General features: G+C 46.2%; 1 protein-coding gene across 1 annotated transcript in view; it reads left to right on the forward strand.

Moving 5' to 3' along the window:
* NFXL1 (nuclear transcription factor, X-box binding like 1) overlaps window positions 1-17,385 on the forward strand; it is a 716,350-nt gene that overhangs the window by 611,774 nt on the left and 87,191 nt on the right. Inside the window, exon 21 of the mRNA XM_085642145.1 lies at window positions 5,815-5,901. Coding sequence (XP_085498271.1) covers window positions 5,815-5,901 — 87 coding nt within the window. The remainder of the gene's footprint in view (window positions 1-5,814; window positions 5,902-17,385) is intronic.

Consider the following 17,385-nt stretch of genomic DNA (forward strand, 5'->3'; position numbering starts at 1 on the left):
TTGTATTACACCAGAATCTGACTTAGATCACGATGAATTGGCTACCTATAGCTTGCGTGTTTACCAATTTCCTTACATCTAAGCCACTTATGTAGCCTTGTCACATGTGACATTTGGTTGGAACAGAAATGTCTCAGGAAAATTGTCAGATCCTGTCCTAGAAATGCTCCCTCGGTGGAGTAAAGAAACTGATGAATGAATATGCGTGTCTTCTTCTCACACTGCTGGGCCATTTTTTTGTGTACAACATTCCTGTTTCAAGTAGATTTCTATTGCGAAAGGCATTGTGGGGAAATTTTACTCGACAATTTTGCATTTTTTTTTATCTTAGAAGCACCGCGGCGAGGAGCAGACGGGCATTGTATTTGCTCTACTTACAATACAAAACCTTCCCCTGTTCCCAATCTCCTTCCACAAGTTTGTTGCCTGCTTTATTATCGTATAGGTATGGTTTGGGAAGGGAAGTAGTGCCCATCCTTCTAGTGCATCATGCAGCCGTGCATCATGTAGGAAATCAAAGAAGTGCCTGTATTTTGCAACTTATTTCTGTTTGATGGTCTGGTGGTTACGGAAGGCAATACGGTGAATAACCAATGATTCTTTTTCTATTTTCGGAAAATGTTGTTTTTAGGTGTAGCTGAAGACAGTCTGTCAGAGCGGCACATCAAAAGCATGCTGACAAAGAGGGTGCGGGCCATCACCCTTCAGCCATTGGTGGGCTAGAGTCCACCCCATTCAGCCATATTTTGCGGAGAGGGCCTTTACATTTTAGATCGGAGCAGAGGAATATTTCAGTCCTACAGCTGACTCTTAGGTGCGATGGTCCCAGCAAAGAGAGACTTTCTCCACCCACCACCCTTCAGATGCAGCACACGGACAGCCCAGACTCCCCTCCGTAGATACTTCTCCCTCCCCTCTCCTCCTCCACATTTGTCACCTGCCTGACAAAGGCATGTCTCCACACATGCCACTCATCCCCATTTCTTCTACAGCCGCCATATTTGTGGCAGCTGCAGCGACCACTGAGGCTTTTTGTTGTTTTCAGGGCTGTTTATGTTTGTGTCTGACCATCTTCCTTCACTAGGGGCATGCATCTCTCTAAGAGTGTTGTGAGAGGTTCCTGGTCGGCAGGGTCACCGTGGAGAGTTACACATCCCCAAGTTGAACGGGTCTCTACGCTGGCGTTCTTCATTGGGAGGGAAATGGATACAGGGGAGGAACTTTTTTTTCCCTTTGGAGATATTCTATGCAGGTGATTGCAAGTTTAATACAGATGTGCACACGTGGGTTTACATACAAATATACTTGATACAGTTATCGTTTTTACTTCGAGTTGTCGATATTTTTACAGTGGATATGACTGTTATGATGGTGGCATCAGGTACCCGAGCATGTTTTATTTCCGTCCGTAGTGCACGCATTGAAGGGATTTACTCAAATCTGCTGGCATTACCAATGTGGCCCTTATAAGAGCTGCGAGGCTGCTGCACTCCCCAGGGGGAGGCTGCAGAGCATGGCAGTCCCACGAGAGACTGCTACATTCCTGTGACTGCAGATCTGTCTCAAAGTGAGCGCACTGCGTGTTAGTTCTAAGCAAGCGCTGCAAGCCGAGCACCCTCAGTGAGAGAAGGTCGGGCCGTGCCACAGCTGTTCTTTTCCACTGATGGGGTTTGCGCTTTCAGCCGTAAAAATACCAACTGGTAAAGCCTGAGAGCAGTCGCTGTGTTTCCGCACCGCACTGTCCACTGACCACTAGAGACATTGCTCCAGCCAAGGAGCCCGTGCATGGCTGAAAAATTCCATTAGTGCCTCAACCCCCCTTTTAGGTCTCGCCTGACCTCACTTTCACGGCCGCTTTGATGTTTGATCGCGATCACTTTCGCGGCCGCACGGCCGCTTGTTTTCTTCTATTATTTTTACGTTACAGACTCGAAGCTCCGTTTGCCGGTGATAAGAGCCTCGCACGCCGCACACTGCTGCATGCCACACACTGCTGCACACTGCTGCATTACTCACCGTTGCATGCTGCACGACACTGCTGCATGCCGCACACTGCTGCATGCCGCACACTGCTGCATGCTGCACACTGCTGCATGCCGCTGCACGCCACACAGTGCTGCATGCCTCACACTACTACACGAAACACTGCTGCACGCCTCACACTGCTGCACGCCTCACACTGCTGCACGCCACACACTGCTGCACGCCACACACTGCTGCACGCCACACACTGCTGCACGCCACACACTGCTGCATGCCACACACTGCTGCACGCCACACACTGCCGCACGCCGCACAATGCTACACGAAACACTGCTGCACGCCACACACTGCTGCATGCCTCACACTGCTACACGAAACACTGCTGCGCGCCTCACACTGCTGCACGCCGCACACTGCTACACGAAACACTGCTGCACGCCGCACAATGCTACACGAAACACTGCTGCACGCCACACTGCTGCACGGCACACTGCTGCACGCCGCACACTGCTGCACGCCGCACACTGCTGCACACTGCTGCATTACTCACTGCTGCATGCTGCACGACACTGCTGCACTCCACGCACTGCTTTTATGCGAGTTGATGCTACTGACATTGTAAATGACAATGCCTTTTATTTGTTTTAAAACCAAAACATAAATAAAAGGCATTGTAATTTTACAATGCCAATAGCTCAAACTCTTATAAATGCGAGACCTATTGCATTGCAAATGCTTGTTTTAATTGAAACCAGAATTTATTTTTTAATGTAATCTATCTAAATTAATTAAATATTTAATAAAAAATGTAGTTAATAGTGCAACAACATTTTAAATAAATATATAAAATCAATTCACACTAATAATTTAAACTCTAAGAGCCTTATTAGGTTGTCGGTCGAAGTTTCCTCCGACCGACATCCCTGCGGTTAAGAAACCGACCGACATGGTGCGGTCGCAGACTCCCATTGGGAGCTTCTGCGGCGGTCAGAAACCTGCCACAGCACAAGCTCCCATAGAGAAATGGGAGTCACTGCAAATCCCTGCACCGTGTGGCAGGCACAGAGGTGCAGAGATTTCCAGGGGGGCACCATAGGTGCCACTTTGCCCCCCAACCAGAGGCCGCTAAAGAAAGGGGGCCCGGCTAGCGGCCCCCAAAGTTGCTTTCCAACAGGCTTTCCATGTCAGAAAGCCCAACATGGAAAGCCTGTCGGAAACCGACATCATAATAGCAATGGCAGAAACGTCGTCATTATGGGATTATGTTGGCGGTTCTGACTGGCTGACGGGCTCAGTGAGCCTGTCGAAAGCCAGCTAGATTGACTGGCCGGTTTGAATTTTAACCACCGTAATCGTAATACGGCGGTAGGAGTTTAAACCAAGGATGTTGGTCGGTAAGCCTCCGACAAGCGGTCTGAAGCTTACCGACCAACATCCTAATTAGGGCATAAATGTCATGATGAGATCTAGCTTTAGTTTGTATTAAAAGAAGTAGAGACACTAGAGGCCAGATTATGAGTCTGGCAGTCCTCAGACCGCTAGACGCGAGGTGGCTCTGCGGTTCAACCACCTCATTAAGACTTGGGCGTTTTGGTCCGCCATGAGACCGGTTGCGCGGCAGTCTTGAGGCCGCAATACTCTTGACGGGACCCCCACAGTCCTCCCATGCTTATTACAAGTTTCCTCACTGCAGCAGTTTTCATGGCGGAGAGGACCCCATTGTGCCTCTGCACCATGTGGATGCACACGAGTTTCTGCACGCCATGGACTTTATTGTCCATGCCATACAGGAACTGTTTTTGGCCTTCCCATTTTCAGGGCACCGCCACGGGAACATCAAAAACAAAGCCTGCCAGACAGGAGGAAACTCCTAATTGGCAGGGGATTTGACCACGGCTTTGGCAATGCAGCTGTGGGGCGACCCGGGACGCACTGCCTAAGTCGTAATCGGGCCCCTAGTGGGACAAACCAGAAAAGCTTGCCTCCTGAATTTGCATCTTTGTTGAGTAGCCTCGGCACCTTCCTCCAGAGGTCAAACAATCTTGTAAGTCCAAACGTTTTAGGATGTTTAATATCTTTTTCCTGGTGACTGCTAAAGCTCCAGGATTGGTGTGACACCATCCTGGATACAAGATAGTAGTGGGAGACAAGCTCAACCAGTTTCCCAAGCCAGAACTAATCCTAAGGCAAGTGCCATCAGGTTGGTTTTCTGGTCCTGAAAGATTCCGTTATTTGTTCTTTATCTCCACATGGCTATCTTAAGGCAGTTTGGTCTGACCCACAAGATGGAAGTCTAAAGCTTGTACACAAGATAAAAAGCCCATCCAAGCAACCAGTTACAAGCTTCCCCTGATCTTCCTCCAAGTCCAGTTGTGCTCCTAAGTCTCTGGTGTGTGACACTTGTGATACTAGTCACAAATTAATGATTGGTGCTGGCACATAGGTTTCGCCTAAGAAAGGTTCCACACTGTTCAACCCCCATCTGCAGGACCTTCTATAACTTTACTGCCAAACAATCCCAGAAAACACTAATCTGGGGACTTTCAAAGAAGCCAGAACTCTACTACTACTCTTTGAGCTCTCCGCTTTCTGCAGTCAGCAGTCCAAGGGGCTTGCCTGATACATTGAGGAATTTCTCCCTCCCAGCAGTGAAAGCCTGTCTAGACCTAGGGCAGCTCCTAGGGAGGCAAATGTTAAGTTGACTGTGAGAAAGCCGTCATCAGAGGTAGTCTCAAACAGAGCCATATTGTAGAATGAACATCATAGACATGCTTCAATCCCAGTTACTGTCTGGCCTTTCTGTGTATGCCTCTTGTTTCACTGGTCTGATCCATCTCGTCATTGATGTTTTTAATTAACCTTCCTGACATCTCTTTCTGCAGGAATCTTCAAGCAGGCAATTGCCCCAATAGGCCTTTTGTCTTTGAAGAGTGCCATGTGTATGTCCGCTCCACACTGGAAACCTAATTACAGTCAGCTTAGGGAGTGGGAGCCAGGCTGACCCAGTTTGGAGGCCATCTATTTTCAAGCATAGATGAGCATCTTTAATGAAAATCACTTTTGGAGTATTTATATTAAAGACCATAGATCATCACTTAATTAGCTTTTTTAATTAAAAAAATTCTGGGAAAATGAATTTTCTAGTGCTTCTAATGAACATTTTGAATCATTTTCCCATTTGGGCATGCCACCCTTCTGCTTGCTATGTCTAACTGCCGCACATTATCCACCTAGTACCTACAGTTACTTTCCTAATATTAGAAATTGTTTTTTTTTTTTTTAAAGGGCTTGTTCCACAAATGCTTGCTAAAGCTTGGTCTGCATTGTGTTGTGGATGCAGGTCAACCCCGATGACATGGTTTAGAGATGCTCATGGAGTGCTGTAGAGGCCATGTGTAACATTAGACTTCTATGCAACTGATGCAATTTCTGCACCACTTTACTCTTGTCTTAACCTAAAGTCAAATGTGCTAATTAGGGCTAGCCAATTATTTACCATGTTTATGGGTCAGTACAGATGTTTAGCGGTTTCCCAGTTTAAAAAAATATCTCCAACTCCAGTCAAACTGATGGGGGTTGGGGAGTCGCGAAAAAGAGCACTTTCCTACAGTCACTACAGAGTGTGCCACCACTTTCTACACTGAATCCCCTGTCTACTTACATCTTTTTATTGAGAGCTTATGGGCCAAACACTCTACTTGCTTCCACACATAAGATACATTGGGGACTTTTGTTAGTGTCAAAATGTCCTGTGCTTTGGCAAAGGAAAATAGCCCCGCTATTCTTAAGTAAAACCAAAACTTAATTGACAAATTCTTTTGACCATTTCAGGAACTGCTGTGTAATAAAGTTCGTGAAGGACAGGCTGCCTTGGATTGTGACCAGGTGTGCAAAGACATGAAAAGGAAAGCTTCTGAGGTAAAATTTATCTACCCTCGTTTCATTATCCGTTTTTAAGATTTGGATATATTTTGTATAAATAGAAAAACGTTTATCGCCATTCTGGCCCATAATGATATTTGGCTTGTAATAGCTTGTGATACAAACTTCTTTCCTACAAGCATGCAATAATTTGGGGATTCTCATAAAACAACTGCTGATCTGTTGCTCAAACTAACCTAATTGTCTCAACTGTTTCTTAAATTAGAACCTTATATAACTAGAAATATAATGTTTTATTTTTGCAAATGTATGGGCAGTTCACTCTTGAGCGAGAATAGCCTTTATGCAATACAACATTTAATTTGTTTTATATTGATCTTTTCGATCGGACTATCACCACTAACTGCTCGTAGAAATACCCATTTTTATTATAAAAGCTGAACCAAAAGTCATGATGCCAACTGGCCAGATAAATAGATGTACAAGTAGAGTATGAATTCTCCAAAGGCGATAAACTTTGCTAAACACAATATTGGAAATCTTAATCCCAATAACATTGTTATGATTAATAATATTGAGGCATTTAAGACGGCTGCATGTATGCAGGTTAACCTACTGTCTTTTTAGTGGTATTTTGTCTCTCCATTTTTCACTTCATTTTTAGGAAGGGCTAATTTATTAATTTGAAAATGTCACAGTTTGGCTAACTGCATATAAACTAACCGCCCAAATATGATGCTGGTAATGGATGCTGGCATTCTGTAGATTTGTCATCTTCAATAACTCTGTGCTAGAGAAGCTCAGCATTGCTCCAGGAAATGAACTGTGTTATTTAAATAATTCTTCTCTGGGTAGAATTGGAACGGAGTACTCAGCTTGACTGTAGTTCCTCTTTTACAGACAACAGATGCTTAGGGCTTTAGAACTCATTTGGATTTGTAAGCATGTGTGGGTATTCTATTACTTTTCAAGATACCTCATTCTGCACACCCACAACATATGCATTACATGCAAACAGATTATTCCTTCACATCCTCTACATGTGACTAACAAGACATCCCGCCAGCTTATGGTTGTTTTCAAACTCAGAATATCAGATCAAATCTTACAGTCAAGGTAGTACTGATTGAAAAAGGATGTTCCTTACCTAAAATCAGTTTGTGAGAATTGCCTTTCATGTAGTGGAAGCCTCAAGCTAGACATTGTCTTTAATGTTGGAAGCTTTTTCCTCCTCTAAATGTAAGAAGAGAGAACATAATAATAGAAGTATTTGTATTAGGATAGTGAGTGACTCTTTAACCACCTTATAGAACGGTCACAGGTTCTGGAAATATTGTTCTGCAGTAGCAGCCTAAAAAGACTGTTAAACCTTTTTGACATCCAGGTCACCTCAACAGTGTGTGGGTCTGCCAGTGCACTGACTGCTCCTCTACATCCTACAGGCACAAAATCCAATCCCTTAATCTGAAAGTGCTGAAGGATTTAAAGTGCTAGTCACGTGGTTTGTCCTCACTACTGTTTCTGCCATCACCTGCACATTTTTCGTATGTAGATGATGGAACCCAAGGGTTGTGAAGCTGCCATCTCCTCTTCTAGGTGCTGCACTTTCTTTCACATTTTTGATAGTACAGGCTTGATCATCTCTGTCACTATATGGCTGTAAGGCAGGTCATCAGAGGTGTGCCCTTAAGCCTTATTTTAGGAAGATTTTCCTTGATCATTCTCACTAGACTTCATTCTGTTTTGAATTCATTTATAGCATTTAGCCCTACTACATTATTAGATTTATATAGTCAGCCTTCTTCTACTCCCATCTAAGATCAGTGATCCCTAAAACGTAAGTTCTATCTGACATTGTTCCTAAATTCATTAACCACCTTACTTCCTGAACTAGGAGGACATTGGGGGTTCTAGCCTTGATTAATAAGCTTAGTCCTAACTTTGTGTCCTGGATTAATTCACCAGGGTTGTATCCAAACACAGAGATTGACCGTCACAGTTCTTGTCATTTATACCACTCATGTAAAAGCTTTTTGCAATAACAAAAGGTGATTATGCCATTCTGAATCTTAACAGTATCTTCCTATGGGTCCAGGTACTCTCAGTCTCTGCATGTAGGTAACAAAATCAGTCCATGCCTTCAAATTAAAGAGAAACGGTTTTTGCTTATAAGTTTGTAGGCTGGAACTTGTACCATTTGAAGTTACTTTTGTTTTAAGAATATTTCAGTCCCGTTTGAATTCTGGAGGATTATCAAGCCCTTCCTCCAAGGCCATTTTTTTGGTTATGCGTTTGATGAGGATATACATTTGGTGGTACATAAAAGGGCTTGATGTAGATACAGACTGGTCACAGTGGGTGCAAATTGTGCAAGCATCTGCAGAGGTGTCCCTACCAGAAGTAATGCATCTGCTCCGTGAAGGTACCTTGAAGGTGTGGGCACCTTGAAGGATGAGTTGTCGGGTGGTCTTGCTTCATAAGGATGTGATAGAAAGTTTTGAAACTGTGCAGCAAAACTGTGCTACTCAAGGAGACTCCTCATTTTGAAGAACTCTGTCCTAGATATGTGGTTCATAAACAATTTACAGTACAGTATTTGCATCTGTTCCTTTAGCCAGTAACATGACCAAGGCAATGAGTTTTCTTGCCTTGATCTGGATATCCTTAATATATCCTAGCAGGGACTAGTTGGGATAGCAACCTCTGTCATTGTCGGCAAGTGTCATCATCTCAACCCAAAAATCAACAATTGATTGGCATTGCCATGCCAAGCTAAGGGAGTCTACCTCTGAACCTCTGCATCTTGTACAGTTGGAGTTTTCTCAGATACCCAACCACCATAGTGCTGCAAGTGTGTGTTATATTCTGTGCAAAACGTTTACATGAATTAATCACAATCTGTATTTAGGTTCGAGAGCCCCAGTTTACATACAGCAGTATTTGAACTATAAAACCGTCAAAGGGTCTCCCATTGATACTCCATCTCTCCAAGGCCTCAGAGAAGAACATGGGTGCCTCAGTCTGCATAGTGGAATACAGCCGGGATGCTAGTTTTTTAGAGGACAAGGATCCAATTAATGTGGTTAGTGCCGAAAGCGCAGGAGCCAGGGAGAGAAATAAAGATGTAGTGACTTTGGTAGTTTCACAAGGTCTGAAATACAAAGAGGTGGCTAGTAGTGTGTGTTTGGACTTCTTGAATAGCGGCCAGTGGACAAAGTTGTTTGGTGGGTACAGATCGTTGAGGGTATGGAGCCAACAACAATGCAGTTGCCTAATTACCCCAATTTAATTTAACTGTAACTGTGGGACCTGAAAGAGACAATTAGTTATGGCTTTCTCACCTTAGAATTACCCCCAGGCGTTGGACTGGATCCGGAGAATTTTTCTTCAGCAGTACCCCTGCACGTCGGTAGGTGGCATCAGTGGACTCCGCGTTCATCGTTGGCATCGTGATCACCAGAATAGCATCGCGGTATCTACTTAGACGCCGCCCCTGCGCGCTGACGTCAGTTCTTTCTTTTTCTGCAGCAGCCAGAACAGATCCGGAGACAGCGGTACCAAAACTCACTTTTTGACTCGCTTTTCACGACTTTTGTTGGCTTCTTTTTTCAAGTCTTTCAACTCCTGGTGCACAGGGATTTCATCGCGGCGAACCGGCTTCAAGCCTTGTGGCTCCTGCCACTAGCTGATGTCGGTGACATCTAGTGTGCCTCTGGTGCCAGGAGCGCGACCACGACCCGAAGTCGTGCTCCGACTGCCGGGCCATGGCCCCGAAGTGTTTGCAGGAGCGGTCCTGAAAGCTTCTGGAGGCCCGGCAGTCGGCTCCATGCGGCTTGAGGTCCCGGTCAAGAGGGAGGTCTCAGGAACAGTCGCGGAGCCATACCACCACTCCTCGTCGAAGTCTTCGGGTAAGTCGAAGCACAAGATGAAGGCAAAGAAGCATTGTCGCCATTCGCGTTCTCCCCGTCCGTCGGCTGACGTGACGCGGCAAGTGGTCATCTGGCTCCGCAGAGCCTGTTGGGCCGACTCCGGCCTTCTCTCCCTTTCCTGGACCCAGAGCGGCCCCTGCCCAGCTTCGAAGCTTTTACAAAGCCTTACTCTCTATTTTCGGGCTGCCCGACTCCGCTGACGGACCTTCGGACTTGGTTGGGGGCTCTAGGCCTTCGATGTCAGCGGCTTCGGCTCCAGTGCCGCAGGACCCCCAAGGATCCAGGCCTGGATCCGCATTGGCGCCGGTCTACCTCGTGACACCTCCAGCCCCGAAACCAGTGACGACACCCCTGCCGCCTCCGGCACCGGTTGTGTCCCCAGCCGGCGTCGACCCCGGCCTCCCCCTTGATGAGGCCACGGAGCCAGACCAACGTCGTCCGATGTCTCTACCGGCGCCGAGCGGTACTGCTGTACCCCTGTTCTCTCCTGATGTTTCCTACTGACCTGAGTGGCTCACAGGAGAGGGTGAGGAGGACTGGGAGAGGTCTGTGGACCCTCTTGCAGAACAGTTGGAGGAACCGGACTGGAGAGAGGAGTTGGGTGAGGCCAGTGGTCTGGATACCTCCCCAGATCTTGGCATGCTATCTCCTCCTACCGTGGCTACGGAGGAGGGTGCATCATACGCAGTGGTGTTGCGTAGGGCATCCGAGGCCCTAAACCTTGAGCTTTCTACAGTGGCGGTCTGCACTAACCTCTTGACAGAGGTGCTCCAACCGGCAGCAGCCTCCCGGGAGCCCTAGCTGCCATTCAATGAGGACCTTACGGACATCTTTTTGGGCACTTGGTCCAAGCCCAACACAGGGGCTCCTGTGGACAGGATGATTGCCCGACACCACCCCCGGCTCCGGGAGACCCCATTTTTCTCTCTTCCCATCCTACCCCTGGGAGCTTGGTAGTCCATGCCTCAACGTCCAAGGCCACATTCCCTAACGCACTACCCCAATAGGGAATCCAAGAAGCTGGACCACCTTGGGAAGATGATGTGATGTTTTCTTCCTCCAGCTCGGGACTGCGGTCGGTGAACACTGAATGTCTATTGGACCGTTACTCCCACTCGTTGTGGGACTCGGTTGCGCAGGTGCTGCCACAGTGCCTGGAGGAGGCCCGAGCCGTGCTCTCCCGTGCAGTTGCCGAAGGGAGAGGAGCAGCGAAGTTCACCATTCGGTGTGGGCTGCACACCGCCGACTCATTGAGCAGGACGATTTTCACATCAGTAGCATTGAGACGCTACGCCTGGTTGAGGTCCACTGGCTTTTCGGGGGATGTCCAAGCAACACTTTTGGACATGCCTTTTGATGGCCGTCGCCTGTTTTGTGACAAGGCAGACAACAAGCTTAAGCGCTTTAAGGATTCTAGGGCCACAGACAGATACTAAGGCCTCGCTACCACCTCCTGCCCAGCCCAGTCTGCTTTTTGCCCCTTTCGTGGCTACAGAAGTGGTGCCCCTCCATGTTCCACCCAGAGCCACAGGCCTGCACAAGCTGTCCAGCCTCTGTGTGGCTGGGTACGTGGATCCCACCCCTCTGCAGCAGCCTCCAAACCTTCCTAGTCCGACCTGTCAGGCCCATCAATTGCCAGTGGGCGTCAGGATTCGCCATCACCTCCCCCACTGGCTCAACATCACGTTGGACAGGTGGGTTTTGCAGAATGTCCGAAGAGGCTACTCCCTCCCTCCCTTTCAAGACTACCCCTCCATCCATGCCACCTCAATTCCATTGCATGTTGAAGAATCACCAGACTCTTCTCCAACAGGAAGTCACGGTTCTCTTGGCCAAGGGAGCCATTGAGCGCGTTCCTGTCCCAGACGTCGGTCGTGGTTGTTTTTCCCACTACTTTCTGGTGCCCATGAAGGACAAGGGCCTGCTTCCTAACTTGGATCTCAGGGACGTCAACCGCTTCCTCCGGAAGGAGAAGTTCAAGATGTTGACTCTGGCTCAGGTCCTATCTGCTCTCAACCCTGGAGACTGGATAGTAGAGTTGGAATTGCAGGACGCTTATTTTCACATTCCCGTCCTGCTGGCCCACCGGCGTTACCTGCAGTTCATGGTAGGCCACGAGCACTTTCAGTTTACTGCGCTCCCCTTTGGCCTAACCAGCGCCCCTCAGGTGTTCACGAAAGTGTTGGCGGTGGTCGCAGCTCATCTGCGCAGATCAGGGGTTCGAGTCTTCCCCTATCTCGACGACTGGCTGTTGAAGGCGTCACCCACCTCCAGACTATGTCCGACCTCCTGTTGGGGTTCACCATCAATGTGCCGTAGTCACACTTGATCCCCTCTCAGAAGCTCCTTTTCATTGCAGCAGTTCTGGATACAGCGCAGTTTCGGGCTTATCCTCCCGAGCAGCAAGTCCGGGATATTCAGGCTATGATTCCGATCTTTCAGCCGCTATCCCGGATTTCGGTCAGAATGACCCTGAGACTACTGGGCCTCATGGCCTCCTGCATCCTGCTGGTGGACTATGCCAGGTGGCAAATGTGGGCTCTGCAGTGGAACCTGAAGTTCCAGTGGGCACAGCATCAGTGTAATCCTTCCAATTGCATCCAGATCTCGGAGGGCACTGCACACCAGTTGCAGTGGAGGCTAACAAACCGAGATTGGGTCAATGGTAGGTCCCTCTCCTTTCCCCAACCAGAGTTCACAGTAGTGACAGATACATCACTGCTGGGGTGGGGCGGCCATATGGCAGAGGCGGAGATCAGAGGCCTCTGGTCTCCGGCGGATTCCGGGCTCCGTATCAACCTTTTGGAGCTTCGGGCAATTTGTCTTGCACTGAAAGCATTCCTTCCCTCTGTCCGCCATGTGGTATTGCAACAAACAGGGTGTGGTGGGGTCATGAACCTTATGTCAAGAGGGTCTCCGCCTTTGGACATGGCTAGAACATAAGGGCATATCCCTGGTGGTTCAACACCTGGCAGGTTCTCTGAACGCCAGGGCGGATGAACTAAGCCGCAGCTGCATGATGGATCACGAATGGCGTCTTCACTCGGAGGTGGTGTAAGGTCTCTTTCAGCAGTGAGTAGAGCCTTGGTTAGATCTATTTGCCACCGAAGAGAACTTGCAATAGCAGAAGTTCTGCGCTTTTCGACGCGAGTGGAGTTGCGGTCTTCTATACGCCTTTCCGCCTTTACCACTTCTGCCCAGAGTGTTGAAGAAGATCAAGCGCGACCGGGCCCAAGTTATTTTTGTGACTCCGGATTGGGCGAGAAGAGTCTAGTATTCTGAGCTGTTACACAAGTTGTTGCGGGGATTCTGCTCATGCACAGAACTATGCACAGGAAACCAGGACCTCAGTGAATTGTGGTGTACCAACAAACTCACCTCAGTACCTAGAACCCCTATCCGACTAGCATCAGTGTCACATTCGTTCTCCGTACTATATCGAAGCTACCAATGATTAGACAACCCAGAACAAGCGACTTAGAATACTCTCAGGAATGGTGGGAATCAAGAACACCTCTTCGTTGTTATTCTCATATCAGTCTACAACGTGAGTAATCAGAGCCACGGAAAAGTTTAAAATGTTTATTTTTAACTACGTGCTCTAAGATGCAGAATTTTGGCTAACATAAGCAAACAAATTATTAGAAATAATACCATCAGCATTGTTACAATTCCATAGAAAACAAAGGGAGAAATTATATTATAATGATAGTGGAAACAGGTCCTATAATACCTTGTGTACCACCTTCCCCTGGCTAATAAGCTAGTTTTATATAATAATAGAAAGTCTCTAGGTTTGAATGGGGGAACCCCATACCTCCAAGATCAGCTTAGGTGAATCACATCACAGGATCAGCACTGCTCTCTGTGTATGGAAAGGTTTTCTCCAAGAGTGTCAGCATCATGCATGCAATGCAATATTAAAGGCACCAGAGTTTCAGATATTTGCAGCTTTGTGCTTGTTGTGTCTAAAGCGTGGGCCGATCAACCTGAATTCAACAGCATACATTGTTATTTGACCATGACGGTTTCTGCACACAGTGTTCAAACTAAGGTCGCGGTGCACGTCTAGGGATGTGAAAACCAGACCGTTCCCATGTGAAGAAAAAGCAAGCAAGCAGTTTTACTTATAATAACAGCTACCTGTAGTGTCGTGTGCAAAAGCAGCGAAGTGGCAAGATGGCGTTAACATCTAAAACGAATATGCTAACATAGCAATGTGTGCCGGCAAAACCCTGTCTCCACTACAATGTCCATCGATCCTCTGATCAGTTAGCCTCTTCAGGAGGATCTTCTGTCGCAGCAGCAGGGGACGGTCTCCACTACACCATCCCTTGATCGGACCACAAACAAAATAGGGAAGTAATGAAGGAACGCAGAGTTCAAGTTTGAGTGAGACAGAACCAAGTTCATATATTGCCAATCCATATAAATGGTAGTGAAATGTTCGAAAAGTTTGTTGGGAAAAATTAAAAAACAAAAAAATCAATTAGGGGTGATACATAGCCCAGTCTGGAGTAAAAAAAATTAAATGTAAAAAATTGAGTTTGTACGTATGGAAGATGGACAACTGCCAATTCAATCCATCAACGTATAGGCACAGTATGTTGCAACAGCCTCCAAGAGGAAGTCATTATAATCTTCAGTAAATGATTCAGCCATCCAATCTAATAAAGTAAAGGCACATAAATGTTCTTCGATAACCGGAGCCTCTAGCACCATCCGAGGACAACTTGCGTGTTCTTCGAAATAACTTCGCGCCAGGAAGTCATGGGCTGCTGCATATATATCCCAATTTCCCAGGATTCCGTGCGCAGCTGCACAGGCCATAATCCTGATACCAGAACAGTCCAACTCATGTCCCACTAAGGGAGTCATCAGTCGATCATAATCCGGAGCAGGAGACGCCGTGTTCGACAGGCACAAATCCAGAGCCCATTCAAGTGAACAATCTAGGCAATGGAAAACAGGTTGCACGCATGTAAAGAATGAGAACTGGAAGGATAATCCATAGGCTACGCTCAAAGTGGCCAGAGGTAGTGTTCCATAGTATTCAAGCATCTGGTTGCGAAGTTGAAGCAGCCGGGGCAGACTGTCATGTGACACAAATCGTGCAGCCATTGCGGAGCAAACAAATCAACAGCAGCACACCAGCAGTCAAGGCGAGGATTAATGGACGCCCGCCGAAGACGCTGGAAACAATAGAATGAAAAAATGCCGGTATCACACCAAATATTGTTTGGAACAAGGTCACAAGGCCGGAGCCTACAACTTTGAAAAAATGCGCCAAGCCAGTTGTTGACGAGGCATTGAATATAGTGTGAATCAGAGCACTGAAATGAAGTGGGAGATCAGTATTCAACAGAGCATGCACCTCAGAGCGGGTGTTAGCTACGTGAAGGACAAATGTTGCACGAGAGGAAGTTAGGGCGACTTCTTTTTGAGACAATAGAGCCCTTATTCTGCTCATCTTGTTGAACTTTGCTTTCAAGGTTGGTATGGAAGGCCAGATGGATACATGGAGTCTCCCATGCAGGGGTGGGAAAAGCACATTCTTACAACAGACTACTCGTTGGGAGACAGTTACAATGTACGGAATCCCTGCTAGCATCCCGCAACACGCCTAATTATTCAAAAGCAAATAGCTACCGTTAGCTAATAACGTGAATGTTGGTGTAATTGCTGCCACTGGATTTCCCTTCAAAATGCAAGCTAAATTCGGGTTGTGAACGTTGCAAACGACATGCAATTGGATGTTCCTACAAACTACTAAGTGATCAGGTGTGGAAGTGCACTCCTCTCCTTTAAAAAAAAAAACCTCTTTACCTTCTCTCATGCACCTGTATGTAAATAGGAGTGACCAAACTTCATGTAGGAAAGCGGTACCTAGTGGTTCATATCTACCTAGGGCATAGTGTTTCATACATGAACTGAACTTAAACAATGGAAAAGGTAGTGTGATTAACCCATGGATAAGCCACACAGCTGAGTTCGATTCGGCCACAGGGAATGGTAAAGGTTCCAACTTCTCAATATGCAATAGTGAATGTCACATCCTTCATAAACATGAACTGTTGTTTATCAGTCAGATTAAGTGGCAGAAATAATGATGATGTATTCATGTAGTCCCAGGGAACTTTCCCAGCCTTCAATGTTTGTAAAGTCCATGCAAACTGCATTATATAACGCAATTGATTTTGACCATGGTATAAGACAGACATGTCATCCTGTACAATATACACAACAGATGAAACAATATTATCTAATGTGTAAATTCTGGAAGAAAGAGTGTTAATGCTATTATCAATGACAGCAAGCACTCTTTTCCAAATTAGCTTGATCAATAGCTCGTAATTTAGAAGCAGCTTCCATTTGACATAATTTCCAAACTTCGTTGTAAATAGCATATACCCATCTTTTGGACCTGCCACCCACCAGGGGCGGCTGGTGGAATTTGAAACTGGTGGGGCGTAAGCAGAACGAATCAACGTATGCGAGCGCAACGAGCGAGCCCGATGGCAATAAGAGGGGTTTGGAGGGGTTCTCCCTCCATGAAGATTTTTTTTTTTAAATTGGCATCTTTTTGGTGCGATTTTCAACATTATTTCTGTGATAAATGGATTAAAAATTCAGTTCTTCTAGGCATTCATAAAAGAAAACTCATACATTATTTCAGAGAATTTCTGGGTTGCCAAGCAGTATTAAGAGGTTTGCAGGGCTACTGATTGCTGAACTAATTTGAATCAAAGACTACCTCTATGGAAGCAGAGGTAAACTGTTAGACGTGAGAACTTAAGGAAAACACGTATCCTGTAAATTGTTCAGTGATGCCCTCAGCAGTTATATTTGTAGACATCTTTCAGAAGCTGTGCAGGCCGGAAGAGTTTCATCATCTCTGCTGAAAGATCAAGTAAGATCTTTCACATTGAGGCTGGTGTCTACCGCTCAATGAAATGCTGTTCCCTTTCAGAAGTTGTGGTGTTTTTACTGAAGCATCTGTGTTGGTTTGCCACAGTGCAGGAGGAGAGGAATCCTTTCCAAGTAATATAGCGCATGGTTTCAGACTTAATGATTTTTCTGCTCATGGCACGTTTGTTTAGTGCTAAAGGGTGCCTGGCATCAGTTCAAACAGAAACTTCTTGCCAATTCTAAATGGAGTACTAACATAGAACTCGACACAATGACATAACACAAAGTAAAATTACAACGCAACTAAAAACATAAATTGACATAAATCAACAAAACAACCAAAACAGAGCCCATTGCAACAAATAATACAGTAAAATGCAAGTGTAATACAAAAACAAAAAAGATCAAGAAGCAACACATCAACAAAATAGTCACAAAATAGCCACACAACCTAAAATAACACAACACAAGCCACACCAGACAAATACCGCAACCAAAAAAATTACACAGCAAAAAAATTGACAATAATACAAATAAAGATATACTAACACTAGTCCAGAGCACAACGATGCAACAGATAAATAAACACAAATCACAAAAATAGTACAGTAGAGTACTTTTGCAACAGCACAACAATGTGCCACACTGCTACTCAACATAACAGTACAACCACAGCACGGTA

The sequence above is a fragment of the Triturus cristatus genome, chromosome 2_2, assembly GCF_964204655.1.
Source record: "Triturus cristatus chromosome 2_2, aTriCri1.1, whole genome shotgun sequence".
NCBI lineage: Eukaryota > Metazoa > Chordata > Amphibia > Caudata > Salamandridae > Triturus > Triturus cristatus.